The following is a 23,577-nucleotide window of genomic DNA, read 5'->3' on the forward strand; positions in this document are numbered from 1 at the left end:
GTGTATGCTTTTTAATGTTTTATGGGTGGTGTGGAAGACTGAAGTGAAGGTACACATGGAAAGGCTTTCATTATGCAAGAAACTTCCTGCAGCAGAGAACGTGTACCAACTGGAGGTGAAACTTCATCTACAGAGAATCTGTATTATATAGATTCTTTTGATTGAAAGAAGGGATTGTGCAGGGGCCATTAGGTTCATAATTGTTTAAACAAATAGGCTGCCTTCGTTCCATATTATTATATTACTTCGGCTTTCAACATTACATGAAACAGCAGCAGCAGATGTACTTACTGGGTAGCTATCCTGTCTCAGAAGTCTTGCCTTAATTTTCCATGGTCTTAATTCTGCTTAAGTGGTATTCTGGATGTAGTAAATCATTGGTTAACACAATACTAGTTTTAGAAGAGTATGCAGAAAGTGACAGAGGTGTGTGTCAGAGTCATAGAAAACTTCTTGATGTTTACCAAAACAAAGGCTGTGGCATTTCACCTGTGTACATGCACTGGCTGTAGAAATGAAGAAAATATGGTGGTTAATAACTGAGAGAGCTTGGTAATTTGTTTTAAAACTCTATAGATTTAGAAGGGAATGTTGTACAGTAAACAAGATGTTTAATTACTTTCTAGATCTTAGAAAAAAGAGGACTTAAGGTTCTTGATTTTTATTCCCTCCCCCAATTTTCTTCTCTTTCTTTCTAGGTTTAACTATAGATCAACACATCATCTTGCATCCCATGGGTTTTATGAATTTTTAAATTGGTTTGATGAAAGAGCATGGTACCCACTGGGAAGAATAGTAGGTGGAACTGTAAGTATTGTAATAACTTAAAGATGACTTTGTAATAATTTTGTTGAACTTTAAATATAACTTTGACATCGATAAAAGGAGGATCTTAATGGAATATACTTTTAATTGTCAAATTGCTGCTGAGGGAATAACTATGTTTTTAATTTTTAGCTGTAATAACTGAGACAGTAAGTCAACATGCATTTGTCCTATCCAACAACATACCGTGAACAAGAAACTGGGTTTTACCTTCTTACACCTGAATTTCTGATAATAATAAATAGGGATTTTATGACTCCTGTAATTCTGATTTTCATGTTTGGGGAAAACATTGCACAGTGGTACTTAAAAAAGAAAATTTAAATTGAAAAACGGTTCTCTCTCTCTCTCTCTTAAGACACAAACTTTAAGCCAGTGGTATGTGTTGAGTGGTAGCCATCTGAATATGGAAAATGTTAAGATTTCACTGAAAAAAAGACCTTTTGAAACTAAGCAGGAGACGTGTATGAAGCGAAGTGTCTAAGGAGCGGCTAAGATTGGTGTCAATGCAAGTTATAAAACAGGGGAAAGGTATAAGAAAAAATACCAAATCACAGTACAAATAGAGTTCAGTAGTAGAGTGGCTTTAGTAACACAGCCACATCTAACCTTGACAGTGCATTAAAACTTTTTAATTATAGGACATACCGTTTAAATTCATTCACAGAGCTTTTTGTAACAATTAGATCACCATTCGTTTTAGTATTTTAGGGATGCTTATGGCACACTTCTTTTTTTTTTTTTTTTTACATACTTGTCTTATATAACGTAAAAAGCCTTAGAAATTTAAATTAAAATTTTGATTGTATGCTTTATTTTGCAAGTCACATGGTATATTATGTTTTAATAGTTTGTCTTGAAAACCAGGTCTCCAGGATACATGCAGAAGAACATCTTATCATCTGTTAATTTAATTTAGCACAAAGCTCTTCTTAGCTTTCAAAAGAAACTAAGGCAGTTGAAGTCCATATTAAGTTTCCTACTACATATCGATTTTTCTAATGTTGATAAATGTGAAAGGGTAGAATTCCTATTAAGAATATTTCAGTGGTCTCCAATATTCTATGATAGGCTCAATAGATTTGTATCTATACTACTCTTTCCTGGAGGACATCTTAACTCAGTATTGTAGGGCTTTATTTTAATCCTCCAAGGTGTCTACGGATAGCTTGCAAATACATAATACTCAACTGTCAGTCAGTCAGCTTTTCTACTTAAAAACCTCAATGTATATTTTCTTTCTCCATGCATAACAAGAAATAAATGAACAGCATGGTATATTAAGGTGAAAATTGAATATGGCTAGGGAATGTTGTATGGTTTCTTGTTGTTTTGGTTCTTTTTTTTTTCCTTAAAGCTGTTAGCTGGCTTGAAATTCTCTTGCAAACTTTAGCTTCTGATTCCATACCTGGAATTCTCATTATGTGATACAAATTCTCATTATGTGATAAATGTCAGGCAAGATAGGATATTATCTATGTGCTGCTTATTCATTTAGAAAATGGATTATATGTAATTGTTAGCATTTGGGTAAAATTTAAAGGACCTCTGGTATTCAGCAGTGCTGTCAAAATATAATTAAAGTAATATTAAAATAATTCCATTAGCTTTACCTACTCATTGCTTGTATCAGCTTAAGAAGTGATTGTATTTCATTGCAAATTATATGCAAGTAAACTTACCATGATCATTTTCTGCAATAATGCAGTATGTTTTTTTCTCCCTTTAGGTATACCCAGGACTGATGGTGACAGCAGGCCTTATACATTGGATTTTAAATATGCTTAATGTGACAGTCCATATAAGAGACGTATGTGTGTTCCTAGCACCAGTTTTTAGCGGCCTTACAGCTATTTCTACTTTCCTGCTCACCAGAGAACTGTGGAATCAGGGAGCAGGGCTTTTAGCTGCCTGTTTTATTGCCATAGTTCCAGGTTACATATCTCGATCAGTAGCAGGATCGTTTGACAATGAAGGCATAGCTATTTTTGCACTGCAGTTCACATACTATTTATGGGTAAGTAATTGATGAGTCTTTTGCTTTGGAAAGGTTTTTGGTTCCTCCTCCAACCAAATGACTGATTTTTCTTAGCATCCATTGAATTCTCATTTTGTTCCCTCTCATCTCTCTTCCCCTTGGCCGTGGATCAGGCGAGTACTGAGAAGTCACGTGGCCTGAACCACTCCATGATAACACTCTTCAGTTTATTTATTATGTAAAAGTACCGTTCAACTGAAGTATGTGTGTCCTGTAGTAACGGCAATAGCAATGAATCTATAAGTTTGAAGCAAACAGTAGGGTTGCTTTCGTTTTTCAGTTTGGTCATATTGGTATTATGTGAGCATGAAACTTCAGCCTCCTTATTTAGCTGGTAAAAAGCAGTAGACTCTCAATATAAAGTCCTTTGAATTGTCATCTGGAGACGCTGTTGACTATGTGTCTGGACTTTGACTTAAGCATCCAACTTACATGCCTAAAGCTGTCCGCAGAGCGAGGTATTCATACTACTTGCATGCTTAAAAAATGTGTAATAGTCTAATGTTTTTTAATTAGCCTACTTGTTCGTGCATATTGTCTGTCATTCCTTAACCTCCATGTAGAACTGCGTCTGCCATGTAGTCCTGTGTGAAAGAAGGGGTTTAAACAAAATGGAGTATTTCTGGACTGTTGTATCTATTTTGGAAATAGCACAAACAGAGTAGCTATATTGTTAATTCAGCATGGACACTGTATGGTACTGTTCCTTGTGCCTTCCTTTAGTGTATGTACTTTTCGTACTGAGTGTCTCCATGGGTAGCATGTATGCAATAGTTACAGCTTTTCACATGGTTTGTCAAAAGTTTGAGTTCTCAGAAGTAAATACATACTTGCAAGTCTTTTTAGCTTTGGAGTATTTCGGAGTTGGGATATTGTTAGAAAGAATATAATAGAAAGAAATCGAAATTTTTCATTATTTAGCTACAGGTGATAATTAAGTGCAGGTTCTGAAGAAAGGTCCTCTAATGATTTTTATTTTTTTTTAATTTGGGCTTAAACTGCAGCTGTAAAGGTATACTGTTACCAATAACAGTAGAATCAACCCATGGTCATTTTAATAGCTAAGACATAATAGCAGTTACCTGTTATTATGGAATTCGTGTATTTAACTAGACTGCATACTGCAATAATGTTTACATAAACTCTTGTAGAATTGTGTGAATCAAATATGTTTTATTGTTAACTTTTTAGCATTTTTCATTCCTCTTTTCCCTCACCACAGTCACTACTATCAGTTTTGGATGAAATCATACTCCTGTTCCAATTCATGGATCTCTCTAAACCTTTAGTAATATCTGGATGTTTTCACTAACCTTAAGTGAGTTTTTCAGAATTACAGGATAGCTCTTTAAAATTGCAGTGTTGGGTCTGATTCCAGACAAAGGAAGCCATGGATGCTCTACTCTCACAATTATAATGTAGTCTGATGTCTCAGAGAAAGTAGCACAGAAGTATTGCAGCTACTCTTCTATTTTGGATCACAAAGTACACAGTGGCATTGCGTTCTGTCTCTGCATTATGTAGAGAAAGAGGTGTAAGCTGTCTGGTCTGTCAATGAATTGCACTTGTGGTTTGGTTTTACAGATATCAGTTTGGAAAGATACAAATATAATCTGTTATATACTATAGAAGTCCTCATGACAGCTGTTTTGGAATGAAATTTTGTAATAGTATCTAGTATTTGTTATTCATAAATATTTCATTATTTTTAAAGGTGAAGTCGGTGAAAACTGGTTCGGTCTTTTGGACAATCTGCTGCTGTCTATCTTACTTTTACATGGTAAGCCTTTTACATATATATATATATATGAAATAGCTAAACTCTTTAAGTGGGACTTACTTAATTCGTATGTTAATGAAGGACAGAAGGAGGAGATTTTAGTCTTTGCTGGGTCCATAATGTAAAATTGTTCTTTCATTTTATTATTAAGACCTTAAGTATATGAGTGAGAAGACATAATAAATAATTTGAAATTTAAAGTTTTTCAATACAATGAAAGGAATTTTTGAAAAACTGTAAATACAGTAACTTTACTTATAAAGTCATCCTATGCCATGAATAGATACTCTTCTTCAGTGGTATTTCTGTTTTGGTCCAGATAATTTAAGGTGGAGTTTTAATATTCATATATCTCTGTGTCATTATTACTAAAGCACAATAATATTATAAATTTATGGACAAAGTTGTATTTATATAAATTTGAAAGCTATTTCTCCGGGTATAATTAAGCTGTAAAGTAAAGATTATCACCAAAATACTGAATTAATTCAGTGTCAAATTAAATGATCATAAAGTCTCTTTTTCATTCTTGATCTATGAAAATGGAGATTATTGTAGAGACGTTCCTAAGGGCTAACAAAGGGGGAAAAAAAACATTACTAAAACTGGGGAGATAAAGCTAATAGCAAAATGCAGGGAATTGTTTTTTCTTTTTTTTTCTCTCTGCTTATCTTCTGAAATATTAGACTCAAAGAATTTTCCTGTACAAATAAGTCAAAGGTCACTTCTCCTCCAACTGATACTTTGTGTGTGTGTGGCTATATGATAAATTAGCTTCAAAATATTAAATCAAAATTAAAATAAATTACCTTCCAATGGTGAGACAGTCAGGTAATTGTATGGTCTTGTTAAGATGGAGGTCTCAAATGCTGCTTTTCCACAGCCAGGTAACTAGGCTTGCATGACAAAGGAACTTACAAATTATTTTGCATGCCTTAATTTAAAATACAGGACTAATTCAGAGGTTGTCTGGATGCTGCCTAAATTTCCTCTAGTTTTAACATTCATTGAGTTTTCTGCGAGATTTTTTGCTGTTAAAACAGAAAGAAATAGCCCTATATGTGTCACCAAAGAGTGTAGCTATCTCCTGTTAAGAGTACATTTATTTTCTCCTGTTTCTTTCCTCCCTCTCTTTCTTTCTGCTGAGTCAGTAAATAAGCAGCCACTTCTTCATACATAACATAGCTGTTTACGTTGCATTGCAGCGAAGAGATCCTGTAGGTTTGGTACAGAACTGTGTGTAATACAAGGTCAGGCAAATAAGGTTTTGAATTGTTACGCTGATAGACCATAGTCTTTTATATCATGCCTATTTATTGGCAAGATCCTCTAAAAATGTTGTTCAGAAATATGCAGATAATATGCACTTCTTTGTTTTTACATTTTTACTGCTAAAAAAAAAAAATCACAGAACAGCAGGTTCTCCTCATCTTAGTCCGGTCTTGGTCTGTGGAACCCTTTGAGAAGGAAAGGATGCAATCTAGAGTGTGTGGTGACAACTTAGAGAATCAATGTCGTCATTACGACATTCCAAGTCTTAACATAAATTGATGTTACTTTTTTCTTTTTATCTTCCTTTCCTGTCAACTAGAAAGGTTAAGTTTTGTCCATAGGCTAGCATCAGTGATGAGATGATAGAAATTTATTGCTCATGGAGTGCACCTGTTTCATCCCTGGTGGTGGCTTTCCATATACTGTGTTTTCTTTTGCAAAAGTGTTTTGTTGAGATGCCCTCTTAGGCATTTCGCTTAGATAAAATTTCAGGGAAGAGCATGATTTTAATATCCATTAATTGAATTCATTTGTCTTTCTTCGATGGAAATTGTAATCTTTTCAGTGTAAGTTGAAAATTAAATCACAATTTTGAGGAAGTAAGAGCCTTTCTTTGCATGGGGAGTTTGGGGAACAGCTCCTTGAAAGGCGAATGTATATTGCATGCACCGACAGATGTCTTTCTTAATATCTAAATCTGCTTAAACTGTATACCTAACTCACAGTGGTAATTTGACTCATACTACAGCATTGCATTAAAAAAGGAGAAGTTTTTTTTTTCTTGCATTTATATTTTTAACATTTATTTGACATCAGCTTTGTTTGTTTCAGATGCCTCTTTATGATGAGGGGGTCATAAAACAAACCTTTACATTGAGGCTGACCTTGTAGGAGTAATGGCAGTTTTCCACTCCATTTGTCTATGAGGAAACCTCAGATATGTTTGAAAATTTCAAAGTGTATCTTCAGTCCAATGCAATCTTCAGGGTGTAGATCTGGTTTAATATCTCAATAATTAGAGAATAGGTGTTAATTAGAGATGCAAGTTTCTAGTCTATACAAACTGTCTGCTACCTGCATCATTCGAACCTTTACCTAAATATGACAACATCCTAATTACACATTTGTTCTCATTCTGTTGTTTTGCTTGTCTTTGTGTAATGTTTTCTCTCAGTAAATTAAATAGCCTATGTAGACCATGATAGTTCATGCCAGTAATTTGGGAAAAGAATAATGATAGTCTGAAATGACTTTCTATAAAATTAACAAGTTTTGTACTTGTTTCCAATTATTTTAATATATGAATCAGTTGCCCCCAATTTTGAAATGCTGGGGTTTGTGCTATTAGTATCAGAAAACAGCATCTCTGCCATGACCTTATTTTAGATTTTGTTCTGTAGTACATAGTCATTTGGGTTTCTTTCTGGATTCTAGGGCTTTAAAAATATCTATGTGAATCTAAGCCTTAAAGTACAATTAAAGTGGAAACCACATTAGCTGCTGCATTCTAAAAATGAAGATCTAGGATAGGCGTGGTGCGGATGGGAGAAGTCTAGACTGTATTTTGACAAGAGAACATGTGTTAAAATGTAGAATTCCTAGTCAACATTAGCCCTTCTAAATGTATTAGAAATGTGGTAACACATTGTAATGATAGCTCATTACATCTTTGTCTAAACCAACAGTGAAGGACACAATGGTAACATTGTAGTGTTTCAGTTCTAAATACCTCTTACCAGCACTTCTCAAGTAATGCTGTTAGTACACGTTCACAGTCTCCATGATGATGTTGTGCACCGTGCCACGGTGCTCAGCACTGTTCCCTGTGTATCTCCCTCCTTCCTTTTGTTTCTTTCCTCACACCGCAACCACCATTTGCTACTCTGCTCCAGGAATTTTACCATCGACAGTGTATACCTTGCTCCATTTCTTCTCTCTGGCTGGAGATCCTCTGCCTGTGCCTGCCAAAAAGCACAATGCATCATGCTAAAGTTGTATGTCAAAGGAAAACTTTGAACCCTAGATGGGAGTCCTACTGCTGCCTTTCGCAGCGTCCCTCACCATGGGGAAAAGCCCCCAGCATCACATTGTTGTCTGCCAGCCTGACTAGATTTGCTTGGGAGGAGGAGTGGAGCTGTAAGAAAGACAGCCTTGAAAATCCACCAGTCCATTTCATAAGTCTTTACTACTTTAACTTTACCACTTTGGGGGATTTTGTTTTCTTTTTGGATAGTAAACGTTGAGAAAAATTCTGGTGGTATTACTTTTACTGGGGTTTGTGTTTTCTTGTCAGACCCTTGTAAATGTCCAGCACTGGCTATCTGAAGAATTTCCAGATATTTTTAGATCTGATTTCCTATTCCATTTCTTCCAGGTCTCTGCATGGGGTGGCTATGTTTTCATCATCAACCTTATTCCACTGCATGTGTTTGTCCTCTTGCTGATGCAGAGATACAGCAGGAGGGTCTACATCGGTAAGTTTTGTTCTTTGAACAATCATTGTCAAATGCTGAATCATGAGATATGAAATTATAATGATGTCTTTTGTATTTGGTGGGAATGAGGTAATTGCATATCAGATTGCATTTTATTAATTGGATTACTGATTATAGTCAATCACTGTCTACACCAGTGGCAATAGGAAGCTAAAACATATCATTCACACTTCCAAAATTTCAGATATGTTGCTGCTAATTCATTTTCTGCTTTCTAGTGCACTGAAAAAAGGAAATAATCGGATAGTTTGGTATTTTTAGCATCCTTTTAGTATATTTAACGTATATATATTGCATGTGTCTGTTAAAAAGAATAATGTTTCATCTTTGTCTTTTCCTAGTGCATAAAACAATTAGTAGTTTTAAAAAGTTTTGCAGCAGTCATTATGCAAATGTTATAGTGTGTTGTGACATATATGGGAAAAGACATAGGGAATTTTAAGCAGCCACGTATGTTTTACATAACCTGGACTAAAAAGCAGCCTAAGAGTCTGTCTACTCCACGTGAGTCCTTAAGATTTTATTGGGTTAATGGGTCAACCTTGCTTCCAATTTCAGGAATGTTTGGATAGTGATCTCAGGAGAATAACTTTTTAATTGACTTACCTGATATTTAAATACTCTGTCGACAGTTTACAGAGACATTACTGGTTAGATCAGTTGGTCACAGTGTGGGTGTGTGAATGAAATAATTAATAATCAATTCAGGTATTCTTAGATTTATTTATAAGTTAGATAGAACACTTTTAACTCCCTAATGTGAAACATTTACAAAAGATAGTTTGAGAACATGTCTCAAACATTGAGACGTTTGAGAACATATAAATTGAAGTGTAATATCAAAAGATACTTTGTATTTGTAAATATATTTTTGTTAACCCATTTTAATACTATTTTTATATTTATTTTCATGCTTTTTTTTCAGTGCCTGCTAGGGAAATTACTGTATTTACATTATGTATTGGAACCATTATACACTATAATATTTACTTGAGTTCAGTTTTATATGTTTTTTTTTATACCACAATATAAGTATTTGTTTCTTGCTTAGTTATTTATTTATATGATTCAGAATCTGAAATTATTTTTAAAAGGAAAAAAAAAACTTTTATCCACCTTTAATTTTTAACATTACTGTTAGTTAACTTCATTAACTACTTCTTCATAACTTCAGGGAAGAGTAATTTATCTTGTTTTGCTTTTAAAATTATTTTATTGAATATGTTCATTTTCCAATTTCTGTGAGTTAGGCAAGAGAAAATGAAATCTAGTAATTACAAAATCCAGAAATGATGTGGTAATCAGAAACAATAAAGCATAAGTGCTCTCGCTTTTCCAGCTTTCAGTGAACTAGTCTTTGATCTCATTGGGGGGGGGGGGGGGTGCAAAAATAGTACTGCCAGTTCATATGAACTAAAGATTTTGTCACATATTTGTTTTGCAAATAACTACAGTGTTTTGAGGTGTTATTGTCCTTCAGCTGAGGGAGATGCAATTCAGGAGAGTTGTTGGAATGAAAATGTGATTGCTGCTTCGCTGTTTCATTGCAATTCCTGGATTAATCTAAACTTCCCTGGGAAGCCTTACACACAGATGTCTGTAGAAGTTGCATCAGCATGTGTGTTCTAGGTTTGTTTAACAGGATGTTTTTATAAACCAGGTAGGAAAGTTCAAGCACTTCTGGGAAGAAATGGAATTGTGCTTCACTCCCAAACTATTCAGATAAGGGGATGGGTTTCCAAAAGCTCATTGCAGTAGGGAAAGCAAAGGTATTTTGCAAAGACAATATGGAATTGCTAGTGCGCATGCAAAAAACTACCAGTGTGCAGCTAATAGGTTACTTTTTGCAACCTATTGACAGCTGACAGTAGCTACTAAAATCTACATCCATTTTAGGAAAATAACCTGTTTATTCAGATGCAGGATCCGTTGATATTATCTTCCATTATTGTATGTATAGTCTTGTCTGTGCACTTCAGACTTGGCAATATTCACTTCAATCTACTGATCTACTTTTTTCCCGTACAATTCCTGAGTTCTGTGTACTTTTCAAAATATAACCAAAAAAAAAAAAAGATCTTCCAGAATTTAAAACTTAATTCCATTCATTCTTTGTCCTATGTGTTGTATTTTACCATTTAAATAGTGAGCAGGCATATATTTTTTATCAACTACTTCAGTATTCTAAAATTTCAGATGATTAGTATTTATTTCTGGTGGTTATAATCCATTAATTAAAAATGTGTGATCAAATCCGTGATCATACTCGGGAGAAGTTTTCAATAGGTTTTTCTCGTGTTTTTGCAGTATACAGGAACTAAAATTGTGAAATGAGTTTATCCACAGAACGTCAGTTTTTTTTTGTTGTCGATCTCATCAAAGTTATGATCATGAGAGTGGATTGCAGGAATGAGAATAAAGTTCTGGTTTTTACGTTCTGCTGTTTGCATAGTCTTTGCAAAGGAACGTGGAAAGTTTGTGATGGTATATCTTTCACCTTCATGTACTAAAGTAGTTCCTTGAAAAATTGTATCAGACGACCTGTTCATTTGATGCCAGGCAAGCAGATGTGATAGCTGCTTAAAAGAAGTGGGAAGAAAGATTAAAAAAAAAGTGGGCATATGAAGTATGCCAGTTGTAGGACTGGGCTTAAAAATGGTTCTTTAGAATGGTCTAACAAATGTGAAGTCTAGTGATTTATGCCAATCATTAGAATTCCACAGGATGGCAGTGTTGCAACAGTTTTATGATACAATAAATGATTTATGTTGAAGTGAATTCATCAAAAATTGAGTTTCCTGCAGCAAAAATGTATTTCAGTGACATAAAGACGGAATAGATGAGTAGGTAGGCCAAGCAGCAAAATACAAATGCTTGAAAGCACACACCAGCAAAGATGGCTGGAAGTGGTTGGAAGCATCACGACAGGGATTGTTTTGTGATATTTGCAAAGCATATGGTATGCTGGGAGCATAATACACAGGTGCAACAAAAACAATACCACAGGTATATGATCTGGTTCCCAAACCTGTTCTTATGGAGCTTAGTAAAGGGTTGTATGGGTTCAAGGATCTCCTCAAAGGATTGAGGCCAGAGCAAAGCCTGTGGTTTATGAATTGAAGGAGTTTTTAAATAAAAATAAAAATCTGGGAGGTACATTATTTCTGATTGTTACTGAGGGAAGAAGACCTCATTTGGTTTTTAAGTTGGCTGGTTGCTTCAAAATGTAAGCAGATTCGTGGCTGTTCACAGTTGGTGTTTCTTCTATTCCCATCTCTCTCTCCCTGGAATATTTAGGAGCAAAATCCTGTCAAGAGAAAGTACGTGAATATCACTTCATACATAATAATGATTCATGTTATTAATACAGTTTTGTTCTTGGCCTCCACTTTCTGGGGGGTTATGAGTCCCCATGGTTTATACAGATGCTCAGTATTCATTTTTAATTGTGTCGCTTTTCAATTTTTTGGCATGCCTCTGTTCTTGCATTTAAAAAAGAACAAGCATACATTTTGCATTTTTTTAAGTAAGTAGTGCGCTTTTAAATGTTTTACCTCTTTGAGGTCTGGTCCCTTTAATTTCTCCTCATACAGAAACTGCTCTTTTTACTTATCTGGGATCTCTTCTTCCACCCATATTCTGCAACAACAAGAAAAGCAAATGAGAAGAGAGAACTATTTCTAAGCTAGAGTATCTTAGATAGATGGTTCATTTTCCTACGAGGAAAAGAAAAGTGTAATTAGGAACAACAGTACTTTGCTATTTCCCTTAAAATTGAATGCAATTTTATTTTAACTTTACTCTAATCAAAGAAGGTGAAACAAGTCATAGGGATGGCCAAAATATTTAAAACAATACAGTTTTGTTTCAGTGTCATTGATGTCTGAAGGTGGGGAATGGACTCTGCTATGGAGTCTGGGTTTTGAAATGTGTGTACTCATTTGTTTGCTTCTCACCTTTCTCTTCTGCCCTCTCCCCCACTCTTTTTTCCAGCATATAGCACTTTCTACATTGTGGGGTTAATATTATCGATGCAGATACCTTTTGTGGGGTTTCAGCCAATTAGAACAAGTGAACACATGGCAGCTGCAGGTAAGAAAACTCAATGTCTGCTTCTAAACAGCCAAACCCTTGCAGATCTGTTTCCTTGTGTTAGAAAGAACCTTGTACTAACAAACCAAATTGTTAAAGAAAAAAAGGTACTGTTTAGTATTTGTAGGGAAGTTTACTTTCCAATCAACACATTATCCTTCTTTGTGTGAGCTAATGGAGGTAAAATGCTTCCATAACTGTGGATCACTTACACATTCTGACAAGCAGTTACTTTACACATTGATAATCTGTACTGTTTTGCAATATAATGTTGCCTTCGAGCATTGTAAAATTGAAACATGGTTATTGGTAAACACAGTTTTTATTGAGCAATTTCTTTTTAGAGTTGATAATTTTTTCAAAGTGGATTGGATGCAAATGACATGCTATATATAGGAGGCTGATTTTAAATAACTGATTTTATTCTTTTTTGATTCTTTTTAAAGTAAGATTATTCTCAGTAGTTGTTAAACGTTCAGACATCTTGATTTCTTTACAACAGCAGTCTTTACTAAGGCTGCTAGGCCTATGTTTAGTAGGAGCATACACCGTTTTTTGTGATGTAGCTTAATTTGTTAGATTCCTCTTTTTTAATTATGCATTGTCACTTAAGAAAATGGATTTGGGACAGCAATTGTTACATAACTAAAATTCACCAGAAAAAAAATATTTTAAAAATATTTTGAATATTACTGGGAGATTCTTATATCATTCTGGATATAATGAGTGGAGTAAAGATTATCAGGGCGTAGTTTGTGTCCTAAGAATTTTACAGTTACTTAGTGGACAGTTTGTGCTGTTCTCTAGAGTTTGGAACTAGTGAATTTCAACATCGTGCATCACAATTTTATTCGTAAATTGAAGAAATACAATACGCTTGAGTTTTGGGTTTTTTTTCTTCCTGCCAGCTACTAGTGATTTTTCAGTTTTGAGGGGATGAACCATTGGATTGATCTGATTATATGCATTGAAATGAATAACAACAGAAAACCATGTCTTAAGTTCTAGTTTAATGTTAAACTAGGAAATGCATTTTTTGAGGGTATGGAATGCTTACCTAGTGAATTCTGGTGTTTTGACTCTAGCTTTATCTAATTCTGTTGTCTGTATTCACTTAGATGTTTGGTTTATTTTTTTTTCTTTATTAAATCCCTCTGTTTTGTTCAGTAGCTTAATTTCCATACATTTATACATTAGTCTTGGCTTTGTGTTGTCTGGGCTCTTTCCTTGCAACTCATTACTTAAGCTAGCCAAGAGCTGTATCTTATTTTTTCAAGATGTCTGGGTATGTTAAACTGTGTTTTTGACAAAATACATGCAATCTAGTTTTCAGGTGATTCTCTCCCTTTACCCAATTTGGGAGCAAAGAGACAGTGGATGTTGGAGCTCTTGATATATAATAAGCAAAGAATGTTTTGGAGAGTAGTTACTTTCTTGCAGTGACTCAGACTATCAGCCCTATTACGTATTAAAGTCTGTTTGTTAGAAAGTGGTTTTATACTGGTTTTCAGATATAATTAAATGTATTTTTTTTTGTAATTCAAACATAGCTGAAGTATGCCAGTTGCTTTGATGATTGTTGCTTCTTTTGAGGATTTAAACAAAAACTTTTGCCTGTCTTTAGGTGTTTTTGCATTGCTGCAGGCCTATGCATTTTTGCAGTATTTGAGAGACAGATTAACAAAGCAAGAATTTCAGACATTGTTCTTCTTGGGTGTCTCCCTGGCTGCTGGTATTGTATTCCTGAGCGTCATCTACTTGACATACACAGGTAAATAAACATGAAAACAGTTTCTCTTAGGAGCAGGTAACTCAGGTGACCAACATTTGGTTTAGTCTAAGTAGATGTTGGCAACCCCACAGCAAACCAATGACCATGTTGCTTTGTTTCTGTTTTTCTTATCATGCAAAAAGTCAGATTGATAGAAGGAACATAACGGTAGCAAAAGCATATTATGAAGATAAGCACTGTTAATCTATTCTAAATAGCATTGATAGGTCAAGATGAGATAGGTTCAAGTATTTCAGAAAGAAACCACATTTCTGTATGACTGGATGTCTGTATGTCTGTGAGTTCTCCTTCTGCGGTTCAGTTTCTGGTCTTCAAGGTAGTTCTACCCAACCTCAGAAAAACAAGTTTGCCTTTGCTTGGTTGCAGTCCTCAGATGCCTAACAGCCATATTCTGATTCCATGACATATATCCTTGGTCATCTAACACTATAATTCCTTCCTGATCTATTTTCATAGATAAATATGTCAGTCATGCCAAAATTGAATTCTGCTGGGTGTTAAATTGTGTCTTAATATTACACCTCATATGCTATTCTGTTTTGTCAGAATATTATTTAAAAAAAGAAAACTTTTCTGAGATTTAACTTTTTATTTTAACTGAATTATTTCTTGTAATTCATTTTAGTAATGAATGTATAGATTTAGTGTAGATTTTTCTGGTATCAGTAGTTTAACATTTTGGACTATTTAATTGCAGTTTTATTTTTGTTATTTATGGTACCATTATTCCAAAAGAATATTTAACATCTATATTTGTCTGAAAGTCTTCTAAAACTTGATGATTTGTAATTTGCTTTTCAGTATGTATGAGTGGGTCCTACTAATATTTCATGAAATTTTTCAGACTGGCATATTAAGACAAAATTTGGCTTCTAATTTCGATATGTAGCAAAATATGTCTACTGTTGCATTTCTTGGGAAGTGTTGATGTCAATTTTTGAAATTCACTGATAGTATCACTGCTTCACCAGACAGAATAAACCTGGTTCCCTCAGCTTTTCCTGGTGTACTGTGTGATCTAGACCCCTGGCCATCTCACAGCACTCAGCTCCCTCTCTCTTTAATTAATAATCCTCCAGCAGCAGGGTGCAGCACCTGGAAGGAGGTTAAAGTTCTGGATGGAAGTTCTGCCTGCCATAAGGCTTGTCAGTTATTCTTCTCAATTTAGCACAATTCACTGTTTTGGCCTCTGCGATATTTTTATGTTTTGCTAGCCAGCCATCAATGGGACACCAAGCCACTGGGTGCTATTTTGAGCTTGTCAGTACAGTCAATTTTCAGCACATCAAATTGTTGTTTGCCCAGCCCATTCTTCTTCAGCTTACGGATGAGAAATTAGGAAAATGTCTTAAAAGCGTTTAATGATGTAATTCAGGATGCTGTGCTTCACAGTCTTTCTAGGGACTCACGTTACTGGCTGGGAATTCCCTGGATATTCCTTCTTGCCTTTCCTAGAGGCATAGCATTAGCCACTTCCAGGCAACAAGGGCCTTAGCACCCTGATCAAGGTCATGAGTAGTTACCACATCAGCCAGTTCTTTCAGCACTCTCAGGAGAATCCCATCTGATCTTGTGTTTTGGATACATCCAGAGATGACCATAACCAGCTATTTCACATCTGCTGGCATATCCTCCTTACTTGTGCATGCAACTGGTTGGGAGTAAGCTTTGCATCTGAAGCCTGAAGGGAAAAATATAATATAGAGCATTAAACACAATATTTAGATGTCTAAACTAGATATTAAAAAAAAAAAAGCGTCGAATGATACCATTTGTAAATATCAAAGTGAAGACTTACTGCATCATTTACAAATGCTCAGATAATAAGTACAAGGATTCAACTTCTTGTTATATATATATATATATATTGCATTTAAATATCTAGGCAGCAAAATTTTTCCCCTTCTCTTTTTCAGGTTATATTGCTCCTTGGAGTGGCAGATTTTATTCTTTGTGGGACACCGGGTAAGTAGAGATAAAGGATATAAGCATGAGCTATCAATAGAATTCTACTGAAAACTAATATTTTTTTGCTCTCCTCATCCTCAAATTGATTTAGTATTTAAGTCAAGGAGAATATGTGGGATTTTGATCAGCTCTCTAAAGAGAGCATGTGTAGTAACTGTTCCGTGATCTTTGCAACCATTTTACCTTCATCACTAATTTGTTTGCTAAATTTCTTGCTTCTTTGGAAGTCTTTGAGTATCTTAATCGTGCGTTTGTCTATACAAAACAGCAGTGCTTTTCAGCGTAAAATAACCAAAAGTTGTATCAACACTTGAGGACACGCTTAAAAATTACTAAGAGCCTTAAACTTCTGCTGTTTTCATTGCACAACATTGCACGAAGTCACGAAGATGTTACACATGATCTTGCATGTTGCCTGCTTATTATTTTCATAAATCCGTTTTGTGTATACAGATGTCTACTCCGAACAATTTTGGTTTATTTGTGTATGGTTTTGTGAATAACTCTTTTGGTTTAGTTAACATTTAAAAATCCAGCGTTCAGTTCATTAGCCAGACACTTAATGTAGAATATTTATCTGCAAAATACCTTTAGTTTTATTCAAGTGTTTAAGATGCATTTTAATTGGTAGATTTTTAAAAGCAGGGATAGGAGAACTTCAGACTTTTATAGTTCTTTTTTTTTTTCCTCAGGCTCCATAGTCCAGTTCATACAGGATTCTGTACCAGCCCTGTAATAAATGTAGTAGAATAGGTGTCAGTAAGGAAGCCTCAAATTTATTTGAAGAACGCATAGATGTTCCCTGCCCGTAGATGAAATGGTCTGTACTTATATATGGTGTGTATATGTGTGTATGTGTATATAAATATATATATATGTATACACACACAAGATTAAACTTTTGAGGGCTTGTCTACATTAGAAAGTCGATATTGTGTTTAAAACACATCAGTGCAGTTCTGAATGAGGCCTAGATCTCAGTGAAGAAGAAGGACATTTGTTTGATAACTCACCGTTTGGTCACAGGGCACCCCAGATGAGGCCTGTGTGCATAGCTGTCTTTTAATATAGTTTTGTCCTTGTCCGCACTGAGTGTCCGACATGCTGTTTAGTTAACCTGCATTTCCAAGTGTAGACAACACCTGACTTTCAGCATCTGAGAGAACGTGGGGGCATCACTAACTGGCCTGGGATTTAATCCTTCAACTTGATGTACTAGGCAAATGAAGGTGTTTTGTGCAGAGGAGAGCATTTGAAATACAATATTGAAATCCTAGGAAATTTTCTGGTGTGGATAATTGTCCCTACAAAATATAATGATGATTTCCATAGCTGTATGTTTTCATTCTGGTGAATTCGGCTTCATGTCTAGCAATAATAGAACAGAGTGTCTGTAATGCTCAATCTTTTAATTAGTATGGAAATAATTCTTTATATTGCTTTTTTAAATAACTCTGTACACCAAATACTTCCTAAATACAATAAGACATGGGAACGTTTTTTGATATAAAAGTTTCATCAGGTTTCTGCTAAACAGAGCATTTAACCTTTTAAATTGAAATGCTTCCTTTTAAATGAATTTCAGAACTCCTAATGTTTACAGGTGTTAATAACTTTATCTCTTCAAAATAATTTGAACTGAATTTTTTTTAAAAAAGGTATGCGAAAATTCACATCCCGATCATTGCCTCTGTGTCTGAGCATCAGCCTACAACATGGGTTTCCTTCTTTTTTGATCTGCATATTCTCGTGTGTACTTTCCCAGCAGGGCTGTGGTTCTGTATCAAAAACATCAATGATGAAAGAGTCTTTGGTAAGAGAAAATATTTAAAAATCGTTTTGAAAAATCTTGTCTTCAACATGATTTCGTTTGTTTGCTCAAAGCTGGTGTATGAAATGTTCTAGAAAAGGTTTAAACATGATGTGTTTAAAGGTGAATGTTAAAAGTTGCCTGCACCTAGCAGTATTTAAAACCATCCGTAAAAAATGCAGTTCATACAGAGATTGGTGGATTGGTGATGGAGCCTCTTATGAAGAGAGGTGGGATTTGTCACTGTGGCTCTTGGAGGTGCATGTTCTTCCACGTGCTGATCTCACAAGCCATGAGTGGCGGTACAGTTTCACAGCACAGCCAGGTGAATAGCTTGGTGCAGCAGCAAAGGGGAGATCCTTCCCCACACAGGCTGCAAGGCACCCAGTTCTTCCCTAGGTATTCTTCTGGCTCTCATCTCACCACAGAGGATGATTCAAAATGCCTTTTCTTTCTAGATTTTCAGCTATTTTAGGGAGCTGAATCATTTGCTGTGGAGCAAGTGCTAGATAAGGTGCAAGCCTAAGCACAGGTACAGGGTCTCCCTGTGTCAGTGACAACAAATTTATTTGTATGAAGCTTTACTTTGACAGTAGACTTCTAAGACTGTGAGTGAGGCTTCTACGGATGTGACTTGGAGTTGTAGCTCAAAAGAGGAGTGAAGATCACACGGTCTTGCACTTCTGTGGCAACAGGAGGCTCCAGTCATATACAGCTGCCTCTTTAGATTACCCCATTGGCAATGGGAACATTTGTGGTGTTAATTCCTGTGACTTTAGAGTTTTTTATGCTCTTTTGCTTACAGTAAAGACCAGTGCTGGGGAACTCCCTTCAGCCTCCTATTGCTGCACCATCTCTTTAAGTCAGGTTAAAGAGACCTATGAGCCATACTGCTTCACTACAAAGGGCAAAATATTTATGCAATGTAATCTGATAAACCAGTCTCCTTTGATTTCCATGGCAAATCTCCTTTGATTTCACAGAAGCGTGTTGTTAAGCTGTAGCAAACTAGCAATAACCACTGTTACTTGAACAATAGATATTCCTAACGAATGCATGCAGGTTGTCGTTATGAAAAGTGTTATGAATATTCCTTCTATCCTGAAAATCTTGGGGTTTTGTGGTGGTATTTTTTTTTTAATACTATCCAGGATAACTTGCTTCAGAATAGGGTTCACAGTATCACCTTATGTGTCTGTATGGAATTATAATGTAGACAAGCCCCCAATTTGTTCAGATATCTCTAATTTAAATTAAAATTTGGTATTTATATGAGATTCTAACACTTGCTCTTTGTTTTTTCAGATTTAATAACTTATTTGGTCTAGGGCTGTTTGGTCTTTCTAACCAAATGAAACTACCTATTATTCCAGTACTATTTTTGGTGTGATACTAAATTTCACTAATAATGTATCTTCTGACACATTATTAATGAATATGAAAGTGTGGTTGTGTTATTGTTAATAGTCGTCAAGATTAATTTCAGGAAGGGTTTGAGGCTCAAAAGGGACAATCATTAATTAAACTGTAATTAATTAAACTGTATCTCCATAAATTAAAAAGCAATGCAATGCAAGATGCATGTCCAAGTCTTTATAGACACAGATGCTCAGCCCACTTCTAAAAACAGTTGTATGGTGAGCGTGTATGTGTGCAGTCACAGTGATTGTTCCTTTCTAAATGTCATCAGTAGATATTTTTTCCCTCTGCAGTTGCTCTGTATGCAATCAGTGCCGTTTACTTTGCTGGCGTGATGGTTCGTCTGATGCTCACTTTGACTCCAGTGGTCTGTATGCTGTCTGCAATTGCCTTCTCAAATGTCTTTGAGCGTTATTTGGGTGATGATATGAAGAGGGAAAATCCGCCAATAGAGGACAGCAGCGATGAGGATGACAAAAGGAACCCTGGCAACTTGTATGATAAGGTGAGGGGATATTTAAAATTCTACTAAAGGTCTGAATTACTAGCACTGAAATACAGAATAAGTGTTGATGTTCTCCAGTAAGCTCTAAGTGATGTCCTGAAAGAAAGTCAGTGTGTACTCTCCTGTTCCTGAAGAAGATGATGTTAACTATTCTTGTTTTTAGTTTAGGCTTTGTTATACGAGCTCTGGAAAGTGCATGAGCCCTGGGTTTCCCCCTTTTCCTCACAATAAACATCTGTGTCCTGCTCTCTTCCACTCTGCTTTACAAGTGGGTATCATCAGACTAAGCCAATCTAAGTCATGCAGTAGCCCTCATGTAATAGATTTTTTTTTTCTCCTGAAAGGCTTTTGGGGAATAATCTGTTCATACAACTTGCTGGATTGTCAGAATGTTCTTGTGCATACGTAGTTAATTTACACTACAACTTGGTCTATTTTTATAGTATTCCACAGCACTTACGAGGTGCATGTAGTGAAGAAAAAGGCACTTCGGTTCCATTGCCATGGATGACTAAAGTTGCCCTAACAGCTGTGTTTGTGTTTGTTTAGGCAGGCAAAGTGAGAAAACATGTATCTGAACAGGAAAAAACAGAAGAAGGACTGGGTCCCAATATCAAAAACATTGTTACTATGCTGATGCTGATGTTGTTGATGATGTTCGCGGTCCACTGTACCTGGGTAACAAGCAATGCATACTCCAGCCCTAGCGTTGTTCTCGCTTCCTATAACCATGATGGGTGAGTAAGGTCACAGGTTTGAAAAATAATTTAAGGGCAAAAGTATTTCTAGTTCCTTTGCATTTGTAATCTGCTTTGCTGCCTTCTAATTATATTAAGGCAGAATTGTCACCTGAATAAAAACTCTTAATACTTCTCAAAAATATATACAATTTAAGAAAATATTTAATGTGAGTACATGAAAGTAATCCTATCCAAATCTAATGAACGTGATAATTTAAAAAAAAAAAAAAGTATTTGAGTCATAAAACCTGTTTATAGATATATATTCAACTGGAAATGCATTTAGTCACATCTCTAAAAGCAGTTTCGGCTTCGGGCCATTCAGCTGTCAAACTTCTGAGTGCAAACTGGTGACAGAACCCCTCAAAGGAAGTTGAGCACATAAGAAAATCTTAATTTGTGACCCCAGATTTATCATGTTGCAGTCAATTTGTTGCCAGCATTTATACTGATGTGAATAAAATGAACTCTGTTTCCCAGCACTCGGAATATCCTGGATGACTTCAGGGAAGCCTACTACTGGCTGAGACAAAACACAGATGAGCATGCCAGAGTAATGTCGTGGTGGGACTATGGTTATCAGATAGCCGGCATGGCCAACCGGACAACGCTGGTTGATAACAACACTTGGAACAACAGCCACATAGCTCTGGTAAGGGTGGCAGCTTTCTGTGGAAACACAGAAACATTTACATTTCAGTCAAGCATGAAATTGTAAATGTCAGTTGATAGATAGTATGGTATTTAAAAAAATCCCACGGAGAGGGAAACAGGTGGAAGGAACAGGGTTGTTTTGGCATCTCCTAGAACTCTGTTATAAAGATTGGTTTGGGGCTGGAGGGGATTGATTCTCCTTTTGGGTTCTCCATTTTGTTTTCTGGGAGTTTCCAGAACTTCACCTCCACTTCTGTTTCTCTTCTTTTTCTTTGTGGGAGAATAGATAGCATCAAGTCGTGTAACCAGTCCCCTTGTGCTTAGTACTAGACCAGCACTATCCAAATACGGATTGTTCCAGTTCAGCAGTGCCTTTGCTGACTGGATTTTGAATGGCACTATGAAAAGTGACCAGATAAAATGAATTTTTAGGTGTCTTGGGAATTTGAGAAAGTTTGAGTAAAAATGGAAGTGTTGTAGACTGGATGTGATTGTCCCCTCAAATATGCAGTTAGATAAAACATTTAACTTTTACATTTAATTTCTTTCATTCAACTCAGATAGCTCTATGTTGTTGTCTACTCTATAGATAGCTCTATTCTGCTGTTGTCAATATCTGTAGTGCAGATGTTATGTTTAAACCAGCCGGTCCCGCTAGGGCAAGGCCTATCAGGTGCATAGACCGTGGAACAGTCGCCTGGATTTCGTAAGCACAGTAACCATGCACATTACAGCAGCTAGTAGTAATGTTTTTTAATAAAGAATTCTCTCCAGTACGACTGCTGGCACTGTTTCCTTCCATTTCTGAAGAAAGGGAAACAAGTGAGTGTGTTTTGTGGCAAATATCTGAACTTCTGTTCTGAACGAGGCATTGCCCTGAAATATTTGCCAGCTGACTTCGTCCTGCACAGGAATAGGAATCTGACGAATAACTTCACATCGATTAGGACAGTGGCCAAGAAACTGAGGTTCTCTATCTTTTTGACAGATTGCAGCATAAGCTTAGTATTTTCTAATTAAGTTCTTGAGTTAACTGAATGTTACCAGTTTGGATGCGATATTATTTATATTGTAGTTATGGCCTCCTACTGCAGTGAGACATTGTTACACTTTAAGAAATTCAATGGCAAACAGAACTACTAAACTGATGCCAGTTACTGACTTAAGTGAATTCTTTAAGTGTGGAAAATGACCATTTTGGAAGAGGTTTTAGATGCAGCTTTAAAAAGATTTTCAAGGCCAAAACATTGGCTTGCCAATGTATGCTTTTAACTCAAGCATAGCTCTATTCTGATGTTTTCTCTGTATAAACTTGCCCTAAATTCAACACCACTGAGTACAGTGCAGCGTGGCTGCTTTGTTACTGAAGGACAGAGATCAAGGAAAGGGGGAAAAGGGGGGGGGGGAATCAGTAATATTTCAAATAATTTATTCACTTTAGATTATGTCTAAAGCTTTGAAAGTAATTTGTAATTAGGTGTTTTCTGCCATACTAACTTTCTGGCAATAAAGATGTGACTTAAAAAATCTGTAGCTGCCACAAAAGAAAAATGATTGTTGTTATGTTTTGCACAGCTCATTTCAACAGGCAGCACTTCTCTTACAGAGGAGAAAATATTTCTACTTAGGTTGGGCTGTGGGGTTTCCAAATCAAGGCAATGGATTTTCTTTATCTAGAATGAAAATGTGGGGTCTGCTCGGTAAATATGTATTCTCGGACTTTGGTCTTGCAGGCCATTGATCTGAGAATCTGTACAATGGGCTCCTATACAGATACTTAAGCTCTTTTTGCTATGATACAGGTGGGAAAGGCAATGTCCTCAAATGAATCAGCAGCATACGAGATCATGAGAAGCCTGGATGTGGATTACGTTTTGATTATTTTTGGTGGTGTCATTGGCTACTCTGGTGATGATATTAATAAGTTCTTGTGGATGGTGAGAATAGCAGAGGGGGAGCATCCCAAAGATATTCGAGTAAGTGGAAAACTTCACAGGAAAACCGAAGTGTTATTGGCTACATGTTATTTCTGTGTTTTCATCTCTACTTTTTTTATTTTTTAACTTTTATTTACATTGTTGCCTTTCTGGTAGTACTCAACAGTGGAGGGAAATATCTACTTGTCGCAATTTCTTTTGAAAAACGTGTTAGGGGTTGTTTTTCTAGAAGAATAACACTGTGGAGGCC

At 35.8% G+C, this 23,577-nt stretch overlaps 1 protein-coding gene and 1 long non-coding RNA gene across 2 annotated transcripts in view; one reads left to right on the forward strand and one right to left on the reverse strand.

Annotated features, from left to right (window-relative positions):
- Window positions 1-23,577, forward strand: part of STT3B (STT3 oligosaccharyltransferase complex catalytic subunit B) — a 48,838-nt gene that overhangs the window by 19,812 nt on the left and 5,449 nt on the right. The window contains exons 2-13 of the mRNA XM_066991946.1: window positions 699-807; window positions 2,555-2,842; window positions 4,578-4,643; window positions 8,290-8,389; window positions 12,404-12,502; window positions 14,127-14,273; window positions 16,211-16,259; window positions 17,921-18,075; window positions 19,785-19,996; window positions 20,546-20,733; window positions 21,217-21,388; window positions 23,193-23,366. Coding sequence (XP_066848047.1) covers window positions 699-807; window positions 2,555-2,842; window positions 4,578-4,643; window positions 8,290-8,389; window positions 12,404-12,502; window positions 14,127-14,273; window positions 16,211-16,259; window positions 17,921-18,075; window positions 19,785-19,996; window positions 20,546-20,733; window positions 21,217-21,388; window positions 23,193-23,366 — 1,759 coding nt within the window. The remainder of the gene's footprint in view (window positions 1-698; window positions 808-2,554; window positions 2,843-4,577; window positions 4,644-8,289; window positions 8,390-12,403; window positions 12,503-14,126; window positions 14,274-16,210; window positions 16,260-17,920; window positions 18,076-19,784; window positions 19,997-20,545; window positions 20,734-21,216; window positions 21,389-23,192; window positions 23,367-23,577) is intronic.
- Window positions 11,438-15,952, reverse strand: LOC136790051 (uncharacterized). The gene is made up of 3 exons (XR_010829238.1): window positions 15,818-15,952; window positions 11,965-12,049; window positions 11,438-11,717 (listed from the first exon to the last, which is right to left on the reverse strand). It is a non-coding gene; the product is annotated as an uncharacterized lncRNA (long non-coding RNA).

The sequence above is a fragment of the Anser cygnoides genome, chromosome 2, assembly GCF_040182565.1.
Source record: "Anser cygnoides isolate HZ-2024a breed goose chromosome 2, Taihu_goose_T2T_genome, whole genome shotgun sequence".
Taxonomy (NCBI): domain Eukaryota; kingdom Metazoa; phylum Chordata; class Aves; order Anseriformes; family Anatidae; genus Anser; species Anser cygnoides.